Source organism: Bolinopsis microptera, chromosome 1 (genome assembly GCF_026151205.1).
Source record: "Bolinopsis microptera isolate Bmic1 chromosome 1, MBARI_Bmic_1.0, whole genome shotgun sequence".
NCBI lineage: Eukaryota > Metazoa > Ctenophora > Tentaculata > Lobata > Bolinopsidae > Bolinopsis > Bolinopsis microptera.
Window position 1 is genome coordinate 10,380,983 of NC_087072.1, and position 22,934 is coordinate 10,403,916.

Genomic DNA, 22,934 nt, shown 5'->3' on the forward strand with positions numbered 1-22,934 from the left:
GGGCCCCACCGATTGTCAACCGATGTACTGCACAGAAATCTAATAGTCGAAGGCCGTTGTCATTTGATGAAACGTGAAGGGAATGCTTACCAATCACACCGGACCAAGCTTTATCTTAGCCAATGCGAGCATTTAGATCTCAGAGTAAAAACTTCACGTCATCTTTTACCCCGACTGCTGCATCCTCTGTTTGGGCATAAGCTATAACAATAGAAATGTTGATATGTCGACTGTGCAGCCTCGCTGCAAGAATACGTTCTGATATCGGAGTGTATGAAACCAATGAATTTTTCGGCTTCTTCGAGAGGACTAAACCTACCCCTTGCCGTCTGTATCCATCACTTATGGACATAAATGATTATTATTAGTCAGTAGCTCAGCTAGTAGCCGATAGGGTAGGCGGGTACTCATTCATCACATGACACCTGCAATAAATTGCTCATTGCCCACCTCATTTACATTTTAAACACATCAAAGCTCAGCATTAGACAGGACCCTTCACTTAGGTATAAATAGCAAGACAACAGCTTAAAAACGAAAAAGATATGAGACAGTTTGTAAACAACTTCATGCGGCTGCCACACCCTACTCAAATAAACTAGAGACTTGAAACATTTTTAACGGACTCGGGAGGTCATACCCTGTAAACGATAAATTACGTTCTTTAACTGTTCTTGAGTTGTTAACACTGATCACGTGGTTGCTTTTTTTATTGGAACATATGTAAATTATTCATCTGTTGATAGTCAAGTATTAGTATCCAGTACTGTAAATTAATATACGAAGGAAGTTAAAATAGTTTAGATGCATCATTAAAAGCACTTTTAACATTGAGTATTTCAGGAGCAGCAGCAATCTACAACTACCATTTCGTTGACACCAACTCCTACAACATGATCCCTGACACATTTGACTTCGGACTTCTTGATGTTAACGGAGGAACAGTTGACGACACGTACATAAATGTTGCCACAAAGACCTGGATGTGCCGGATGTTAGGCTACCAGTCCTACAGCTCCTCCGCTGCTCCTCCACTGTACGAATGGCAACAGAACTACCCTATCAGGTATTCTCAACTAGAATGTACAGGCAGTGTAGTTCCACAGTGTCGTTACCAGGCAGCAAATAAATTTGGTTACCGCGACTCTCTCTGGCTGAGATGCAACGCTCGGACACAGCTTGGAGACTCCACCTCATTCTACCTCGTGGACAAAGACAAACAGCACACTCAAAAAGGACACGGTCTTCTCATGTACAACAGAGGGACGGTAAGTGGCAACAAGTTTGATAAAACAACCGCGGAGTTGATTTGTCGTATCATGGGGTACGACAAAGTCATGAGCTGGAGCATTGGTAGGAAATACCAATTTCAAGAAAGTCTAACAATCATCTATAACGACTTAAATTGTTTGGAAAGTGAGGACGTGTTTCCTCTGTGTGTCTAAGAAACAGACACCACCGGAGAAACTCACGACAACGACGTCTGGTTATGGTGTGCTCTCCCAAAATATAACAACTACAAGCTCGTTTGCCCTCCTGGACACAAATGTCCAGGCAGAAACACGTGCGAACAATGCTCAGCCAACACCTACTCCCCCGAACCTAGTGATGCGTCTTCCTGTCTCTCCTGTCCTACCAATTCCACTTCCCTCGCCGGATCTACCTACTGCTCCTGCAATGATGACACCTACATGAGTCCTGACGGAGATGAATGTCTGGAATGCCCGGAAAATTCTACCTCAATAAAAGGATCAGCACACTGCACCTGTGTCGCTGGCACATACCTCTACTCTGACCTCAGCAGCTGTGTGCGATGTTCAAGTGGTACAGTCAGCAAGGAAGGAGGAACGGCCCCGAGTGACTGTGTGAGTTGTCTTGCAGGATCAGTGCCAATCAACAATGGAAAAGTTTGCAGCTGTGAGAAGGGGTATGGATGGGAATGGAACTCTAGCGGGGATGGATCCTGTAAAGTCTGTCCTGCAAACTTCTTCAAAGACAAACAGCAAGGTACTTGCATGAGATGTCCTCACGAAGCCACCTCCCTCCCTCTCTCTGAAGAGTGTCACTGTCCAAGTGGACTATCTTGGGATGGAGATTGCTGTGTGAACTGCACTACTCCGGGTAGCAGTAGTGGAGTGTGTTACTGCTCAGCTGGAACATACTGGAGTGGGGACAGTAGCCGGTGTGAACCCTGTCCTGCAAACCACTTCAGTGAACAGTTCTTCTCTGTCTGCTCAAAGTGCCCTATCTTCACAGTATCTGAGTCCCAATCTTATGAGTGCTCTTCTTGTCCTAAAGGATACTCCTGGGAGAACCATGCCTGTACTGAATGTCCAGAAAATCACGTTGGAAACGGGGCTACTTGTAGCATCCGTCCAGAAGGAACTTCACCGTCCAAAGATAAAACCATCTGCCAAAAGTCTGCTGTTGACATTCTGTCAGTGGTGAGCTTAGTGCTTTGCATACTGATCCTCGCCATGGTGGTAGGAATCATTCTTTACATCTGGAAGGAAAGACGAGCAAGGATCATGATGGAAGATATTCAGATGGCGTACCAAGCTGAGCCCTCGACGAGTCAAAAGAAATGTGGAAATTCCAGTGAAGTTGCCAAACCTACCCTCCCAGAAAGAGGACACACCTTGCATCAGGATGATTTGTATGCCAACTTCAGCTAGGTATTGAGGTATAATGGAATGGGAAGGATTCATTTAACAAGTGATACTCGTAAAATATTTGTTCCAAATTGCTAAAGAGGGATTGTCGTCGAGAAAGGCACTTAAAAGACCAATCCAGAGCCTTCTGCCTTCAGAATGTTCTTTTCACAGCAGACCATCAAGTTTTACACCATACCAGATAGAAACAGAATCCTTAGCAAACTGGGCCCAGCCCAAAACGGACCAAATCAGACTGATCGATGCAGATGCCATGCTGGTCACGTCTGTTACTTGTATTTAAAGATAATCAGAGACAGATTAAAGATAATCAGATTAAAGATTATCAGAGACAGACTGCAGACAATGCTATGCAGACCCACATATTATTACTATAATATTGTAGTTATTACTATAATATTGTAGTATAATGACGCTTTGCGTATAGCTGCTTTCCCATTTCTAATAATGCATTTTATCCTAGAGTATAACTTTTAATATGATAAACTAATCAATATTAACCAAACACTAAAAGGTTTTTGATGAAAATAGTTGAAAACTTGTTTCAGTTAAAACTAAATTAAAGGCCGGACAGGGATTTGAACCCTCAGCTACCACGGCCAATCGCCTGCTTAGCGAACTAGGCTATCCTGTTGGAGGTCAAATATCAATATTAACTACCATATTGTAGACCTTGCGCACTGCCTTCGACAATGTACATTTTTAGCCGGTTTGGGGCCATTGCGCGGCACGGAAGCTTTAAACCTTCATAACTCTGTCCAGGAACAACCCCAAGAACTGATTAAACTTGTGATGTCCGAGTCAGAGCATGTACTGACTCGGTAAATATAAGATATATAATTTGTCATACCTGCGTCCACACAGGAGCATCGAGCAAATGGGTATAGTCGCGAGTGAACAGAGCACGCAGGGAAAACCATAATAACCAAAGTCACGTGAAATTTTTAGCATTTAGGCGAGCGAATTAGTAATTAAGCTTTTTAACGGGTGATACTCGTAAAATATTTCTTCCAAATATTATCAATATCAAGACCGTCGACGAGTCCAACTCGGCGCGCGTCTTGGTAGGTTATATAATAATAAATATAAATCTACAATAATTTTACGTAAAAATAAAACAATAGCGTTCGCGTTTTTGGATTTGTAGTTATCTTTCAAAAGTATTCCACTTCCAGTTGTTTTTGTAAGGCACAGGTTATATTTCCACCGAAATGCGATAAAGCACACTCCCCAAATTGTGCGCATTGCAGTAAGTGTAACTTCTTTCAAACTCCATGAATCGAGATCAATTTTTATTATTTATTTATATAAACCACTGGGAATACTTTTGAAAGAGAATAAAAAGCACAAAAACTTTATTATCTTATTTCTCCCTTAAAAGCACAATAGTGTAAGTAGCTTTTGTCGAGGTGCTTCGAAAATGATCTTAAACGATTCTCCGTTCAATTTTGGTCGGATCACGTCAACTTATTACAATTACATGGGGACCCCAGGCTGTAATGTTCATAAACCTAATCCGCCGAATAGAGATTCGGTTGACCATTGTTAATGATCTGGCCCGGCGCGTGCTACTTCGTAGCTCGTGCCGTCGGGCCATTTCGAGAAGAAAGCGGCGCGCGCTACTTCGAAGAAATTTAGACGAGTAACATCCGTCAAGCTACTTCGAAGAAATTTAGACGAGTAACATCCGTCAAAGATTCGGCAGAATGACAAATTGGATGTGCTTTTGGTGAAGATATACTTATAGCATCACAGTCACAGTCACATAATACTAATAGTCGAGTGTAGATTGATTAATCATCATCCCCCAGCTCACCTTACCTTAACAAAGTTTCTACATAGTACTTGATACTTAACGAGATCGTATAGCAAGGCTGTGTTGTCAATTTTCAGTTGCTAAGAGATTAATCACATATTATCGTGATACATGTTTGGCAATTCATGATCACGAGGAGTCTTGTCATACGTTGTATGACCCGCCGCGCACGAAGTGCGCGGCTCCCCCTGTAGCGTCGAAGACGCTACTATAGTGAAACGACCGTGGGGGTCACCATGTGATACAAGAGGAGTCCGGGAAGATTAACTATGTTTTGCAAAAATAGATCATGATCAAGAATTTACTATAGTATTTTAAAAAAATCAATCCTCGGTAAATAATGACTAAATCCCTAAATGAACAAGGGCAAGACATTTTTATAAAATTAATCTTTCATTATTAAGCTGTTCTGATAAATGCAAATTATCATTAACACTAACAGTAAAAAAGGTAGTTCATATAATATAAGCATGATAAACCTGTTGCACTCTCAAAAGCGTGAGCACTGAGCTTCATTATTGTGCTGTAAAAGTAAATGTCGATGAGAAAAAAACTTTGCTACAATGCAGGCAAGCAAGTGTAACCGCTGGAACTCTCTCAAAGTAATCATTGCAGACGAAACAAGCATAAGTTAACCCCTTTATGAATTTGAGTTTGTGATTGCAGACTTCGTTCAGTTCGGGTAGTGTATTCAAACTGGACGGCGGTGGAGGAAGAGCTTCTTTGGGACTCTGTTCCTCGCGCCGAATCGCATTGATCATGATTCTAGGTTTTTCAGTTCGGGGTTTGGAGGCGGATCATCTCGAGTCATCGCTTTAGGTAAATTTTCCTTAAAGAAGTTGTCTTTATTTTGAGAGGGCGTTGCTTCCTCTTTTATTCGGACCACATGGTTCATTCCAGGAGAGTTAACAGTAGAATTTTCAGTATTATCAAATCTATAAGTTACCCAATCAGTGGTCACCACACCATCCGATACATGAAGTGAGCTGGAAGCAGTAATTTGAGGGGTAAGAATGTCGCTGAAAACAGATTGTTTGTCGATGTTTTTATTGTTGACATCATTGTTGTTGAGATGAGCTAAGGAGCAATGTCCTCCGTAAGACACCTTTCTAGAGTAATCATGACCGGGTGATGGGGTTGGTGATTTAATTGCGTTTGCTGAGTTAGACCGCATATCCTGGCTGTCTAGGACAGATGTCTGTAATATTTCGTTTCCAAACGGGTCTATTATCTGGTATGCTTCTGATTGTAGCATAACCGGCAAGTTGAGGTCGTGTAAAACTTCCGGAAGGTAATTTACCTGAAGAAGCAAAGTTAGACTTTCGATTGTGATATACTGGTACCAAAGAGATGGTAGATAGTTAGGTAGTTGAGTTATCGATCATATTAAATGTAATACGCGCGCGCGTCTGACGCATGGTTTAAATGCGCGGACGTTAATCAAAAATAATCAATCGCGTGTTCCGTAATGCGCGGAACAAATGGGATGCATCCGGATGCAGAGGGTGTTATCTCGGTTTTTTGGCACGGCCCCCATCTGGCCATCTTGTTATTCTCCTACTATCGAACTATTGCCAGTTTCATTCTACCTTATTTTACCTTATTCTGACTTAAGCTATTAAAACTTGAGAATGGAGCAAGTAATTAGCCGTGTTAATAATTAATTAGTAATTAGTAAAAACTCTAAAACTTCTTAAGATAGTTTACTTTACGATGTGATATTATTGGTTTACCTTCATATCAACTTCTGTAATCATTTTATACAAAACACACACACACTGAACCAAGCAAGTGTATCACAAATGGGGGTTTTCCACAAATATTGAGAATACATCGCCTCATCAAACTCCTTTGAGAGTGAACCCTCCTTTGAGAGTGAACTCTCACGAAGATAAAAAGGCCCCACATACAAACCTTATCCACGCACTCAGCAGAAGGTTGCGCTGACCAATGAGCTCGCTTCCCCAGAACCCACATCAAATTAATTTGTATAAATTTACCATTTTATGTTAAAACTTAAACGGCTGAGGACCATTGAGACACAGAAAATCCGAAAAGACGGACAGTTATTCGGCATGCACTGTATTTCGAAAGCGGTGATCTGTGGCGAATTTTAGGTGTCAAATTACAGTACGTGTCGACTGTTGAGTTACAGTATGCGAATCACACGAGAATTGTAACTTTTCGTTCTAAGGGTCCGAGAAGACGGACAGTTATTTGGCATGCACTGTATTTCGAATGAAGTGATCTGTGGAAAACTTAAGGTGTCAATTTACAGTACGCGTTGAGTTAAAGTATGAGAATCACATGGGAATTGCAACTTTCGTTCTAAGGGCTCTTAAGGCTAAGCTATGTATAATGGGCCAATGTTAAATATTCAGAATTGTTAAGATAATGGGCCAATGTAAAACATTGAGAATTGTTAAGAAAGAAAGAAATTCTTGAAATTGTTAACTATAAAACTTACTTTGTCTTGGGAGTCGTTCTGGTGTGAAATTTTTGATCCTTTCTCGAGTTCTGTCATTTTACTGAAAGAAAGGTACAATTGTTATATGTTATATGTTATATGTTATATGTTATATGTTATATGTTATATGTTATATGTTATATGTTATATGTTATATGTTATATGTTATATGTTATATGTTATATGTTATATGTTATATGTTATATGTTATATGTTATATGTTATATGTTATATGTTATATGTTATATGTTATATGTTATATGTTATATGTTATATGTTATATGTTATATGTTATATGTTATATGTTATATGTTATATGTTATATGTTATATGTTATATGTTATATGTTATATGTTATATGTTATAATATGTTATATGTTATATGTTATATGTTATATGTTATATGTTATATGTTATATATGACTGAACTTCGGGCAACATTGTCCTTTTTCTGTTGAAGTTACCAAAATCGAATCAGATTGAGTATCCAAGTTCAAATGCAGTAACATAAACGGACAACACTAATCATACTGAACCAAATCAGGATATAAAAGAAGCACTCTTGTAGTGCATATCATTTGCTATTCAAAATGCAATAAGTCTTAGAATATCATCCAATTTGCCGCTAGATTAGACATTGTGACTAGTAAAACTACTAGTTACTAAAATCTTCCAATAAACAGCAAAACATTACAGAAACGCAATGTAGCTACGAACGGTTAAGGCACGGTTAACGCACAGTTAAGGCACGGTTAAGGCACGGTTAAGGCACGGTTAAGGCACAAGGGTTACATAAGGCACGGTTGAGGCACGGTCACTTAAGGCACGGTTAACGCACGGTTAAGGCACAAACTGCCCATAAGCAACCATTATGATCGCTTAAGGCACGGTTAACGCAGCGCACGGTTAAAAAAATTGGCCAAGGAATAATAATGTTAGTGCCCAAAATGTGGACCCCCAAGTGGTGTCAAAAACGCGAATTAAATAGGTAATAATTATTTTAGTCTCTTGAGACTTGAGACTTGTCTATGAGCTTTTAAAATTTCTAATGTTATGAAACTTTAACCATGTCTTAACAATACAAAAAAAAAATGCGTGGAATCTATCAAAGGGACCATCTATCAAAGGGTCCATCCACATTATTCAATATGCATGTGATCGTAAGAATCAACCGTATATAAGCTTTGTAAAAGTAATGAGCCTACTTATAACTGATACTAACTGATAACAATGAAAGAACTTACTAGCACATGATAAAGTAAATATCGCGAAAATTAAAAATAACGCATCCTTCTTGAAAAAGCATGCGAGCATTAGTAATAGCACACGGGGTTCCTAAAGGCTCCATTCTTGGTCCGATATTGTTCATTATTTACATAAACGACCTTCCAAATGTCATTGATATAACTTTTTTCGCAGATGACTTGAATATCATCGTTTCTGTGGACACGTACACTGAACTGAACATGCGTGCAAATAGTATTTTAATTAAAAACGTGGGTTATAAACAACGGTCTTTAACTTAATGTAGGAAAAATCAAATGTATGATATTCACTAACACAGATCACCACAAGATATAAATATTAGCATTTTAAGACAGCGATTAGTGAACAGTGATAAAAACGATTTTTAGGTGTCATAATTGACCAAGAAAATGGTAAATGGTTGGACAATGGACCCAGTAAATCAAACAGCTCAAAACCAAAATATCTAGCAATGCTGGGCGCTGGCGTAATAATACAATTTAAAAGTTCCATCCCAAACATTAATTTGATCGGACTTCTGTTTAAGGTACTAAATCTTTAAATCCCCCACAAAAGGATACACCGCAATCACTAATAACTCTCTTCAGGAATGGAATCTTCAACAAGATCTAAGGCAAATAATATAAAGTAAGTAAATTACGTATCACTGTCTACCTTAGGACCACGATTATATAACAACACGTTGAATTCATACAAGTTACTACAAAGTCTTCATGTTATGTAGCCTGAGTTTGGACAGGATATTACCCGCTTAAAATATTTCCATCACGATACATAATACTCAATAAATGTTCATAATTACTTACATGCTACGAATTTTGACTGATTAAATTTTGCCTGCCAATTTTTACGTTTGAGTTAATAAACTATGATGATTATATATGAATTTTACTTGATAGAGTGCTTATCTTGAAGTTAAATGTTTTTACAGGCTCTAATGATGTAGTTTTACAAAGATTTCAAGCCTTACGTTGTGTGTTTCCCTCGTGTCCAAAAGCATTATACTCAATAAATGTAATTGATTTGTAGTGTTGTAATTGGTTCATGTTACAGGATACGTATATTAATTCGTTTAAGGACAAAGGACGACATTTACTTAATAATCAAAAACTTGACGCTGAATATGTTTCATGGAAATAATAAAGAATACAGAAAATAACTTTGTACTTTACAACAAAAAATTATAAAAGTTCTAACAATTTGAGTGTAGCTCAAACCGCAGTAAAATAAAAAACTGCGATACGCATTTAGCAGTCACCGCATTTTTTCAACATTTCACTGCCTTTTTTGGTTCAGACCACAAATGTTTTTGATGCCAAATGAAGACGAGCTCAGCTATATGTCATGTTCACCTCTCTGACCCACAATGTCACATAATTAACGTAAATAATAAACGTAAATAATAAAGAGTATAGATACCTGAATCCTGATACATATCATATGTTTAGTTATATAACTATAAGATGGATTGATAACAATACGACGTATGATGTGTGATTTCATGCAGTACAACGCATGTTACTGACTTTCCCTCCCCTCCTGTATAATCATGTGATATGTAGAGAAATATAACGTATGTTAAGTTCTGTCACCTAGACATAACAAGCCAGGCCTGGGCCACCATTAAGTATGCTTTTTTTTACTCCTACTGCATGTGTTGGATCACGGAGCTGAAGACCTACACTCGAACCAATACTCGAATGAGTCCTCGATCCAGAAAGGGCCAAAGTATATGTTGGCCCCACCACTACACTCCATTTTGTGATTCCACCGCTGCCTCTACTCGTTGGGTTTGTGTCGGCCAAATGACCTGACAGGGAGTTCAGCGCACCGTTTCCACCTCAAAAAGAATGCATTTTTCGGAAAAAATAATTTTTATTGGTTGAGAGGCTATTACTCGACTATGGTGTATACCCCCTTAAGCCCCATATCGCGTATACGTATGGGCCCAAACAACCGCCCACACACACATGCATTCTGTACGTGGTCGATAAAGTGACCAGCTCGAGAACAAAGGTAACATAGGGCTGGAGCGCTAATCATACGATAATAGAAATGTGAGTGTGTGTGATGAGGAGTCATTGTGATTGACCAGATACCATATACTGAAGAAAAGTTCTGGTTAGCAAGCAAAAGAAGGTGCTGGAAAAAGTTAAATGGGTTTTAATCTAGTGATTGAGATGATTGTGCAGACTACCCAGTACTTACACAGTTTTACAATTTACCTAATTCAATAACACTCTAGAGATCCGATTGATAGCTGCACAGTGCACACATCGGATTGTGGGGTAATGAAAAAGCAGATGAGCTGGCCAAGACTGGCACAACCAGTGAATCCACTTTGAAGTGCCCAATTCCACAATCTTACATCAAACGCCTGATCAACGACTAAGTCACCAGACTAAATCAGGAAACATGGTTAACTGATGGTCCCAGACACACCAAACTGACACTCGGTCACAAACACATCAACATCATCAAAAATCTTAACACTACACTCAGCAACAACAGACAAAATTACAGAACTGCAGTGCACCTCATCACGGGACATTGTGGCCTAAACAAACACCTCCATACCATTCGCAAATCAAGCACCAGTGCTTGTCCTACATGTATGTGCGGCGACGGAGAGGAGATTGTCTAACACTTTCTAGGACAGTGTCCGGCTATTGCCCAAATAAGAGGTCAATATTTCCAGGACTATTACCTCTCCGTCAATGACATATTCGACAACCAACACATCTCCACTATTGTCAACTTTGCAAACCGCACCAAACGCTTAATTGTGCCAGAGGAGCTGGACCAGACTGGTGTGACATAGCTGGTAATTCACACGTCGTCTTCCACACCCTCTTCCACACCCAGCTTTCACTTAAGCGTTCATACACGACACATCTTACAACACTTACCATCATCATACATTACACATTCTGATTCCTCCGGCATCCTCCCATAGGACTAACATACCCCAGAGGTAGGCAAAGCATCCACATGCTATGTTAAAGCAACGTTATTTATATATGTGGAGCGCAGCACTTAATTTTGTTTCACTGACTGCTGGAAAGAAAACCTCTCTAACCAGTGCGCAGATCACACAACAGTGGATGAGAAACAACCGAATTTTAATTCTGAATGTCAAACGTGTAAATCAATGATCAATCATCATCGAAAGTGCACGATTTAACCATTCTATTGAATTCCCTTTTTCCCACGAATCTCTGTATGTGATAGGTGTATGGGAAAAATGTAATAAATTTCAAAGAATTTGGCAGCCGTGACTCGCGTAAATGAATTTGTTGAATTTAAATTAAGTTACGGAATGTTGAGGTTAGTGGGTTAACTTTAACAAAGAGAAGTAACAGTCTCAAACTCACCGCTTGCATTTGGCTCGGTATTTGGCGTTTCTGATGTGCTTTCCAATCATCTTCCGTATTATTGAGTCAGCCTCAACGGATATCTTTAATTCAGGCAGAGCTTTGTAAATCTGACCGAGAAATGAGTGAGCTCCATTTATCATTGTTGTGATAGTAAAGATATTACAGTCACACACAAAGAAAACCTCGTTTCAGCTTAAGATAACAAAGAACCTACGAGGTTAAGAACACTGCAACTGGCGTCGTCCTTCATCCCTGTTGGTTTCATTGACAAACAGTATTCTCTGATCTTGTCCTGAAATAAACCACTTTTATGTGGAAAACGTTTAAATGGATCTATCTAGTTATAACCTAATGTAATTGTAACTTTCGTGTGATGTGAGATAACAATCATGGTGAACATAAGATACATGAACACAGCAATAACAAGTGCCAATTGTAATGTATCTTGTATCCCTGATGATTGCTATCTTATACATCAATGTTATAGTCGGACGTACACAATATAAATTGTAACACTTTGTAGAGCCTAATCTGCTCTGTATCTATTATATAAGAGCACTTTGTCAGAAACCCGCAGATTAATAAGTGACTATGGATAGAGATAATGAATAATTGTAGTTGGATTCTACTTTTTGGAGGAAAACGCTCTCTAACAGGTTATTCATTCTGACTTAAATTTTTAAACTTTGAGAACCTTTAGAAACCTTTAAAACTTTGTAGTTTGGTGATCCCCTGACCAAATACAGCTGTGAAATGTAATCATTGACAGTAATCTTTATCTCCGATACAAAGTTATTGATATTAAGATTGCATCCTGGCTGATTTCCCTCATAGAGAACAAGATCACCATTAGATTGAATGTTAGGGTACATACACCTCCTCTTGTTGGATGACAAAAGTAATTCAGGTGAAGTGTTCAGGCCACAGCCAAAAAGAGTTGCTTCGACAGAAAGAGCCGCGGTAGTACCTTCCTTTCTTTTATCCTGGGTTAGGATATTATTCACAACAGCAGCCATTTCAGTCATTCGCAGATAACATCACCTATATTTGCTGTAATAAAGTAATAAAATAATTAGTGATTATGATTTTAGTGTGAGATGTAAAACAACCCCATAACATATGTAAATGCACGGATTTAGTGTCAATGCAATCACCTGATCCCACTAGATTCTGCACTTAGTATATCTAGTCTAGTGTCATGACCAAAATTTAACGGAAAATCTATGTATTAAGATCACTTTCGAGGAACCTCAACAGACACTACTCTTATGCTATCGATTTTCAATTATGAGCACTGAAAATCGAGTCTAAAATTTATCTTCTTCTACATTTTTTGAGCGATCACAAGTTTTTAAGGCCTATCTCAAAATTCTGGCCCAAAAATCTCTTTTGAATGATCCCTAGAACATATCCTGAAAGTTTCCGGGTGATCAGATTTTGAATAGGGTGGGCAACAATTGACCCCCGAAAATTGACCCCCGAAAATTGACCCCCCCCCTGGCAATATAATTTAATACAATTATTTGTATTTTGGTCTGTACGAAGTAAATAAACTGAGTTAAGGAGACAACAAATTTTTTCAAGAAAACAGGGGTAAGAAGGTACTAGTAATGGATAAGTGTATTCCCATGTAATGGTTACATTATAATATTATAACCATACAACGGTTATATTCTGATAATACTGACACATGCTAAAATATTCTGTCACATAATCGGGACGCATGATACTGTTAATAAATGGGGGGTCAATTGTCGGGGGTCAATTGTCGGGGGTCAATTGTCGGGGGGTCAATTGTTGTACTAAGCCCTAGATTTCGCGACAATTGACCCCAGTGTAATTACATAGGGGGTCAATTGTCAGGGGGTCAATTGTCGGGGGGCCAATTGTCGGGGGGTCAATCGTTGCGGTACCTTTGAATAATTCCATGTAATGAGAGAAAAACCAATGTATTTATAAAGAACCTCTAAATCTGTAAATAGAGTAGCAAAACTATTCCATGTCTCCTTAAGATATAAGAAATGGCTATCATATAATTACGAGGAACAGCAATATGAATTCTGATAACCTCAAATAGGAAATAAAATAGGAGATCATGTTATTATGAAGAAAAAAAATGTATAGCTCATTTTCCTTCTTGTCGCTCATTCCATAGTTGTCCATTTTCGCAAAAAATTGATCATGACGACAACCCAATATTATTATGAGTACAGTAACAAAACTGCTTATGGCATTAATAGTGATGCTATACGGTACACTTGGGCCGGATACTATCTATTCGTCATTGCATCATCTTTCATAGGAGACATAACGATTCTCATAGCATCCATAAAGTACAAGGCATTTAAACTTCATCGAGTCATCATTGTCATCATCCAGCACATGGCATTCTGTGACCTGATTATATCTGCTACCAGTGTTCTCCCAAGGATGGTCGCTGTCATCTCTGATAAGTGGGTAATAGGAAACTTCTTCTGCTACTGGTACGCCTATGCAACGTACTATTCCAACCAGACAAGTGCGTTTCTCATCTGTACCATGACAACCAGCAAGCTGCTCCTCCTGAAATATCCCCTCCAATTTGGAACAACCACTTTGAAGAAAGCTCACTTGGTCTGCGTGGCAAGTTGGTTGGCAGCTTTTGCCTTGCCTGTGACACTCTTTCTTGTAGATAAAGATGATGTTTCCTTTTCGTATAGGGGCTATGAATGTGACTATGGTTTCTCATCGGAGATTTGGCTCTATCTGAGGCCTTTTACTGCAGTGCTATTTGGATTTATTCCAACATGCCTGGTTGTATCAACCACCTTTTGTTTGCTGATTAAAGCCAAAAAAGTCGTTTCCCGGAGCAGGGAAAGTTTGAAGTGGCAGGGGATCGTGACAACTGTCCTTACGGCCACAGTCTTCTGTTTGTCTGTCCTACCATTAATTGTTTACCGTGTTGGGGAATCCATCGTTATCGTAGATGACAAGAGCAAGAGTTCATTCTACACCACGTTTTTTAGAGTTGTAATCTCGTTCCTGTCCTTAAACACCATCAGCAACTTCTACATCTATAGTCTGACCGTGTATAGCTTCAGAGCATTTATCCGGTCGAAGATGCAGCTGCCTTATCAGTACATTACCAATGTGGAAGCTAGTCATGGTAATTAAATATTGGTATATAAACAGTTACACTGCTGACATCTTTATCAACCTTATTGTCTACATAGCAGCATTCTAATTGAATAGCTACGGAATTTTACATTGACAACGAGGTTTTGTACAGTTATTTTTTTCAGGAGGAAGGGCGAGTGGCACAGCAAGCACAGACGCTTACACTGGAAACGTGAATGAAGATATTCAACAAACACCAGTTTGATAAAAGATAAAAATGTTTCGACAGTATACAGGTAATTTCAGCATTCAGCAATGGTAATTGTCTAGCTATAAGGATAGACACCCTCGAAAAATGAATAAACCAATACAATAGATTAAATGTTATTAAAATGGTACAACACCAGTTCGATTGTGATACGGTGACGGGTGATCCAGAACATTATTAGAGATATATTATTAATTATATATATGATATCGCAATACCATATTTGAAGAGACTAGGACTGAGGACAATATACGACATTTTATTTTCTGTGATGTGAACGTTTGATATCTGGAATGGTTGTAAAGAATTTTAAGTTAATGACAAAAAATGAAGGGCAAAATGTAGCTCATTGTTCCTACATAAACTACTCCACGGCTGTTCAAACCTTACCAATGTTTCGTGAACACTTTGTTGATGTTTTCATTGTTATCCTAAGTTGAATAATTAAGGCTCTGTTATACTGTAGAAATTATGGATTTTTTGTCAAGTTTTAAATATAAATAGATATATTCTCGATAGTATTAGCTAAATAAATAGTATCTGGAGAGAAGATTTGTAGGATACAATACTTGAGTAGGAACAGTGTGCCTCGTGACGTGTAAAGCTGTAGGTTCTTCGCACGACAATGGCAATTCGGTAATGTAGCTTCGCACGGTTAAGGCACGGTTAAGGCACGGTTAAAGAAGCACAGTTAAGGCACGGTTAAAGCACGGTTAAGGCACGGTTAAAGCACGGTTAAAGCACAGTTAAGGCACCGTTAAGGCACGGTTAAGGAACGGTTAAAGCACAGTTAAGGCACGGTTGAGGCACGGTCACTTAAGGGGGCAGGGGGGTCTTCATGGAAATTTTCTCAAAATCGACTCTTTAGTTGTTTCTTATAGAGGGGAGTAATATCTATCAGATGCTTTTGATCCCGTGGAAAAATATCGTTCCTATCCGAAATTATTGCCGGTCAAAGGTCAGCGCGTGTGTGTAATTTGATCGCATGCCCTGAAAATCGAGTCTAAAAATCTATCTTCTCCTGCATTTTGCTGCACCTTGCTGCGTGCTGACACCACCCTCACACCTTTTTTTTTTATCTAGACACTTATTTTACTTCGGTGTATTCCAACAGCCACAATGTTACACAAGTGCAACCAGCCAATTACAGGAAGCCGAAGGATCTTTTTTGGCCAGTGACGGTTAAGGTAGTGTGTACCATACTTTCTTCGTCCGAGACTTTGCTGCAATGTGCAGCTCCTCATTTAACCCTCACACCCGATTTCTCGAGTATTCGGCTGAGTAGACCGGGGGGCTGCATAGACCACTCATGATCCTTAGCTGAACGTCGACGACGCTCACCCCACGACCAGGCAGTCAGTGGGTTTCGAACTCGCAACCTAACGATTGTAAGACAGGCGTTCTAACCAACTGCGCTACCTGGCCTATCAATTCATGCAAACTTTTAATCCCATCTTTTCATTGTACACTCTTAAAAATACTACAACTTTACTCACCATGGTAACTCGAAGAGGAACTCGACACTCTGCTGCTGACGGATTCCCGAAAATCGGGATTCCCGAAAATCGGGATTCCCGAACATTAGAAGTTTGTTAAAACAAATGGTGCCAATCCTGGAGTTCGACTACGAGTTTCATAAAAGTGTACTTGAAGCAGTATGGAGTGTCAATTGCAATTTTGATTAGAACTTTTAATTAGAATCGTTTTTAGTTTTAGATTAGTTCAAAACTTCAAGGATTGTAACTTGATACAGGATTTCATTTGAGAGACTGTAACCTGAAGTGAAAATCTCACAAGTCAGAAACCGTGCCTGAAGTGTCTGTTTATTCACTGTGCCATACCTCAGCTTTGTTCCCTACCCGTGCCTCAACCGTGCCTTAGTTAACCACTTGTATGTTAATAGGTTATATTTCCCCAACCGTGCCTTAACCGTGCGTTAATCGTGCCTTAAGGGGGCATACACCAAACCTGTCCAACCCAAATGACCTCATAGGCAGTTCAGTGACCATCTAGCGCACTGTTTCCACACAAAAAAAAATTATTTTGAGAATACCTATTTTCGTAATCGAGCATTTCCTGGTTAGAGTGGAATTTTCGGAAAAACACAATTTCTTTCGTGGAGAGGCTATAAGTTAATCATTTCTTGAGGTATCGGGTTGAAATTTTGCTCGCCGTCTATTCACATCTATTTCAAGGTGTGTGTAAAATCTTCATATCGTATCTAAAAAGGCTGGTGTGTTATAAATTTGTAAAGTCAAAAAGCTGAAATTGTCCTTTTCAGGCTTATTTTAACCAAAAAGTCAGTCAGGGAAGATCGGATTGTTTTGATGCTTGACATGAAATTGTTCTCTGAATTCTGGCGCAGTTTTTGATGACCTAAAATACGTGTTTACTCATTTTTCTTCAGATCTATTGGACCACAACAAATTTAGGCACATTTTTCGTTTTTCATATTTACTGATTTTTCTAAAATTTTGATAGGGATGTGCTAGTGACTTTTTGAAGAGTGCAAAATAACCGCAACTAGCACATTTATATATGAGTTATGAACAAAAAAACACCCTAAAATGCTTCCCTTTGAAGATATGGGAGAAAATGTGATTTTTGGCTTTGCAGATTAAAAATGACTTTGTTTACAATAACTTCAAAGGGAAGCACTTTAGGGTTTGTGCGTTAACTGTGCCTTAACCGTGCGTTAACCGTGCGTTAACCGTACCTTAAGTGACCGTGCCTCAACCGTGCCTTATGTAACCCTTGTGCCTTAACCGTGCCCTAACCGTTCCTTAACCGTGCCTTAAGGGGGCATACACCAAATCTGTCCAGACCAAATGACCTCATAGGCAGTTCAGTGACCTTATAGCGCACCGTTTCCACACCAAAAAAAATTATTTTGAGAATACCCATTTTTGTAATCGAGCATTTCCTGGTTAGAGTGGAATTTTCGGAAAAACACAATTTGTTTCGTGGAGAGGCTATAAGTTAATCATTTCTTGCGGTATCGGGTTGAAATTTTGCTCGCCGTCTATTCACATCTATTTCAAGGTGTGTGTAAAATCTTGATATCGTATCTAAAAAGGCTGGTGTGTTATAAAATTTTAAAGTTAACAAAAGTCAAAAAGTTGAAATTGTCCTTTTCAGACTTATTTTAACCAAAAAGTCAGTCAGGGAAGATCGGATTGATTTGATGGTTGACATAAACTTGTTCTCTGAATTCTGGCGCAGTTTTTGATGCCCTCTAAAATGTTTTTCCTCATTTGTGTTCAGATCTATTAGACTTCAAAGCCAAACAACAAATTTAGGCACATTTTTCATTTTAAATATTTACTGATTTTTCTAAAATTTTGATAGGAATGTGCTAGTGACTTTTTGAAGGGTGCAAAATAACTGCAACTAGCACATTTATATATGAGGTATGAACAACAAAACACCCTAAAATGCTTCCCTTTAACGTTATGGGAGAAAATGTGATTTTTTGGCTTTGCAGATAAAAAATCACATTTTCTCCAATAACTTCAAAGGGAAGCATTTTAGGGTGTTTTGTTGTTCATAACTCATATATAAATGTGCTAGTTGCAGTTATTTTGCACCCTTCCAAAAGTCACTAGCACATTCCTATCAAAATTTTAGAAAAATTAGTAAATATTTAAAACGAAAAATGTGCCCAAATTTGTTGTTTGGCTTTGAAGTCTAATAGATCTGAACACAAATGAGGAAAAACATTTTAGAGGGCATCAAAAACTGCGCCAGAATTCAGAGAACAAGTTTATGTCAACCATCAAATCAATCCGATCTTCCCTGACTGACTTTTTGTTTAAAATAAGTCTGAAAAGGACAATTTCAACTTTTTGACTTTTGTTAACTTTAAAAATTTATAACACACCAGCCTTTTTAGATACGATATCAAGATTTTACACACACCTTGAAATAGATGTGAATAGACGGCGAGCAAAATTTCAACCCGATACCGCAAGAAATGATTAACTTATAGCCTCTCCACGAAACAAATTGTGTTTTTCCGAAAATTCCACTCTAACCAGGAAATGCTCGATTACAAAAATGGGTATTCTCAAAATAATTTTTTTGGTGTGGAAACGGTGCGCTAGAAGGTCACTGAACTGCCTATGAGGTCACTTGGTCTGGACGGCACAAACCACTGTTTTGGTGTATGCCCCCTTAACTGTGCTTTAACCGTGCCTTAACTGTGCGTAGCTGCATTATCGAATTGCTATTTTTACTACAAGCTTACAGATAACGATAAAAGTTTTATTCAAGTATTCCTTAATCTATACTTTTTACCGCATCAAAAAACATCAATCACAACCAAAGTTATGGATAGTCATAGCGTAAATTGTAATGTGAGCTATTTATGACGTATCATAGAGCATGGCAATGCGTGTTGCTAATCTGTTCTTGCTCACGCACGTGCAATCTCTTGATGTTGGTAAGCAACGACGCAGTTAACCTTCGATAAAATTACGCCATTATTCTAACTTTTATTATACCTCACTTCAGCTTCCGACGTTAATTATAGAAAATTTAAAGCCTTAATCAAAACTCTAAGAATGCTATATTCTATTCCTATCCTTTTTTTACAACCCTGCTAAAAATTGCGAGGGTTCAACTTGATTTGCGAGTTAAATTGGCTACGCCAGAGGGTTGGTTTTTGGTTGACTTTCAGTGTTTTTTTGTCCCCGTTGCCAGGGGGGATTTCGTCAAGTTTAAAATATAATAAAGATGGTTATCATATAATTATGAGGAACAGCAATATTAATTCTGATAACCTCAAATAGGAAATCAAATAGGAGATCATGTCATTATGAAGAAACAAAATGTATAGCTCATTTCCTTCTTGTCGCTCATTCCATATTTGTCCATTTTCGCAAAAAAATTGATCATGACGACAACCCGATATTATTATGAGTACAGTAACAAAACTGTTTATGGCATTAATAGTGATGCTATACGGTACACTTGGGCTGGATACTATCTATTCGTCATTGCCTCATCTTTCATAGGAGACATAACGATTCTGATAGCATCCTTAAAGTACAAAGCATTTAAACTTCACCGAGTCATCATTGTCATCATCCAGCACATGGCATTCTGTGACCTGATTATATCTGCTACCAGTGTTCTCCCAAGGATGGTCGCTCTCATCTCTGATAAGTGGGTAATAGGAAACTTCTTCTGCTGCTGGTACGCCTATGCAACGTACTATTCCAACCAGACAAGTTCGTTTCTCATCTGTACCATGACAACCAGCAAGCTGCTCCTCCTGAAATATCCCTTCCAATTTGGAACAACCACTTTGAAGAAAGCACACTTGATCTGCGTGGCAAGTTGGTTGGCAGCTTTTGCCTTACCTGTGACACTCTTTCTTGTAGATAAAGATGATGTTTCCTTTTCGTACAGGGGCTATGAATGTGACTATGGTTTCTCATCAGAGATTTGGCTCTATCTGAGGCCTTTTACTGCAGTGCTATTTGTATTTATTCCAACATGCCTGGTTGTATCAACCACCTTTTGTTTGCTGATCGAAGCCAAAAAAATCGTTTCCTGGAGCAGGGAAAGTTTGAAGTGGCAGGGGATCGTGACAACTGTCCTTACGGCCACAGTCTTCAGTTTGTCTGTCCTACCATTATTTGTTTACCGTGTTGGGGAATCCATCGTTATCGTAGATGACAAGAGCAAGAGTTCATTCTACACCACGTTTTTTAGAGTTGTAATCTCGTTCCTGTCCTTAAACACCATCAGCAACTTCTACATATATAGTCTGACCGTGTATAGCTTCAGAGCATTTATCCGGTCGAAGATGCAGCTGCCTTATCAGTACATTAACAATGTGGAAGCTAGTCATGGTAATTAAATATTGGTATATAAACAGTTACACTGCTGACATCTTTATCAACCTTATTGTCTTCATAGCAGCATTCTAATTGAATAGCTACGGAATTTTACATTGACAACGAGGTTTTGTACAGTTATTTTTTCAGGAGGAAGGGCGAGTGGCACAGCAAGCACAGACACTAACACTGGAAACGTGAATGAAGATATTCAACAAACACCAGTTTGATTTTGTTACGGTGACGAGTGATCCAGACCATTATTACAGATATGATATTATAATTTATATATATAATATTACAATACCATATTTGAAGAGACTTGTATGTTGTAGGACAATATACATCATTTAATTTTGTAATGTAAACTTTTGACATCTGGAATGGTTGTAAAGAATTTTAAGTTAATAACAAAAAATGAAGGGCAAAATGTAGATTATTGTTCCTACTATTATACATACTATACATACTATATACATAAACTACTCCACGACTGTTCAAACCTTACCAATGTTTTGTGAACATTTGTTGATGTTGTCATTGTTTTCCTGTATCCTAAGTTGATTAATTAATTAGTGGCAGTGGCCAGATAAGATGATGCCTTTCAAATTTGAGCTAACTAAAAATAAAAATTGTTTGTATCCAATACATGTGTGCGTTGAATCTTATTACGACATATTAAAAATATAATATGTGTGCGTGACGTGTAATGTCTTAGAACTTCAAAAGGAAACATATTATCAATCTTTGGACCGATTATTATGTCTGATAGCAAATAAATAATTTAATTATTGAATATTATCCATGTCCCACTGTGTTATTGCTTAATGGTTAATTGCTTTTGGTGACGTTTGACTACAAATGGTAGCGTTTGATCGAAAACCTGTTTTCAGTCCCCCCTGTGAGCCCTCTCGCTTGCAGTAGAGCGAGACCGCAAGTGCGTCACTCAGTACGTGTAAACACATAGCTATGTGAATTACAAAGTAGTTAGCAATGCATCACAAAGGTGTTCACCTAATCATGTGCTTTCGCGCCACTGCGGAAGCGCTTGTTTCACAAGTTCCCGCAGGGCCGGCGGGCGCGCTACTGCAAGCGCAAGGGCTCTGGATAGAGCAAACAAAGGGGTTACAAGCTTTAATTGACGATGTCAATTCATCGCAGCTCGGCGAGGCCCACTCAGCCCAGTAGCGCATTTCGCTAAATTCGATCTGTCGTTGTGAGAAACATATATTTTAAGATCATTAAGTCACGAGTACCGATTTCGTTATACTACTTATTCAACATATCAAATAGGAAAGATAATCTGTTCATTACACCCTCTCCAACTAATCAATTTATTTATAAATCTGCATGGCTGTGGAACGAATTCCGTAAAGTTGGCCCGTTAAATTTCACCTCCCCATGCAGATCTGTCAAGAATTTACTTAAACAGTCAATTCTAAGAGCTCAAAACCGGTATGGAACTGGGTGGTGTGACAAAAATTTCACTGAATTCTGATTAAGAAGTGATATTTATTTGCCTGTTATTCCCACTTCAGCACTTACTGACTGACAAGCTTATCTATGAGTACCATGCTTGAATTTAGTTAAACAACATACAACTCATTTCTCAGTCACGCTGAGCGCAATCGCCGAATGACACGGCAATATGGGAACGCGCATAGCATTGCACGCCGATGCTGTGCGCGTTGTCGGCCCAAACCTGGGAAGTTCCCGCTCTTATAATATTCAGACGACAATGATGACTCATTAAGAGCACTAATTTCGTCCACTTTCCCGGTCGAACCATACCAAATCAAACTAATTGACCCACGTGTATAGCCAATGTCCTGGCGGTGCTGAGCCGATGCAAAACTTTTCTGTAAACTTTTTTGTCTCTTGTTTATATATATTTAAAAAAATATTTTAGTTATACTGTGTACTGTGTATATACTGTGTACAATAGTTATAGCGTATAGTGTGTAGTGTGTAGTGGTTATTTTATTGTAACGTGTCACTTTATATTTTGCCACCATCATCAGCCTTGGCTGCAACTTACCATTTATTGTACTTGATACAGCATATATCAAAATTAAGTACCCCCTAGAACATAGTTCTAGGGGGTACCTTGTCATACGTTGTATGACCCG

The 22,934-nt window shown here is 38.6% G+C and overlaps 1 protein-coding gene across 1 annotated transcript; it reads right to left on the reverse strand.

Annotated features, from left to right (window-relative positions):
• Positions 1-4,764: 4,764 nt before the first annotated feature.
• Positions 4,765-12,650, reverse strand: LOC134826138 (uncharacterized). The gene is made up of 5 exons (XM_063838421.1): positions 12,303-12,650; positions 11,813-11,890; positions 11,596-11,705; positions 6,956-7,016; positions 4,765-5,788 (listed from the first exon to the last, which is right to left on the reverse strand). The coding sequence occupies exons 1-5, from the start codon at positions 12,621-12,623 to the stop codon at positions 5,246-5,248; spliced, it is 1,113 nt and encodes a 370-aa protein (XP_063694491.1). The 5' UTR covers positions 12,624-12,650; the 3' UTR covers positions 4,765-5,245.
• Positions 12,651-22,934: the final 10,284 nt, after the last annotated feature.

What these genes read in the sequence shown, in the direction of transcription:
- LOC134826138 (XM_063838421.1), bottom strand. Translation starts at nt 12,623, where the DNA reads ATGACTGAAATGGCTGCTGTTGTGAATAATATCCTAACCCAGGATAAA. An exon ending in CAAACTACAAAGTTTTAAAG is followed by an intron (nt 11,891 to 12,302) that starts GTTTCTAAAGGT and finishes GGTTTATTTCAG; the next exon opens with GACAAGATCAGAGAATACTG. An exon ending in GTTGCAGTGTTCTTAACCTC is followed by an intron (nt 11,706 to 11,812) that starts GTAGGTTCTTTG and finishes TTTCTCGGTCAG; the next exon opens with ATTTACAAAGCTCTGCCTGA.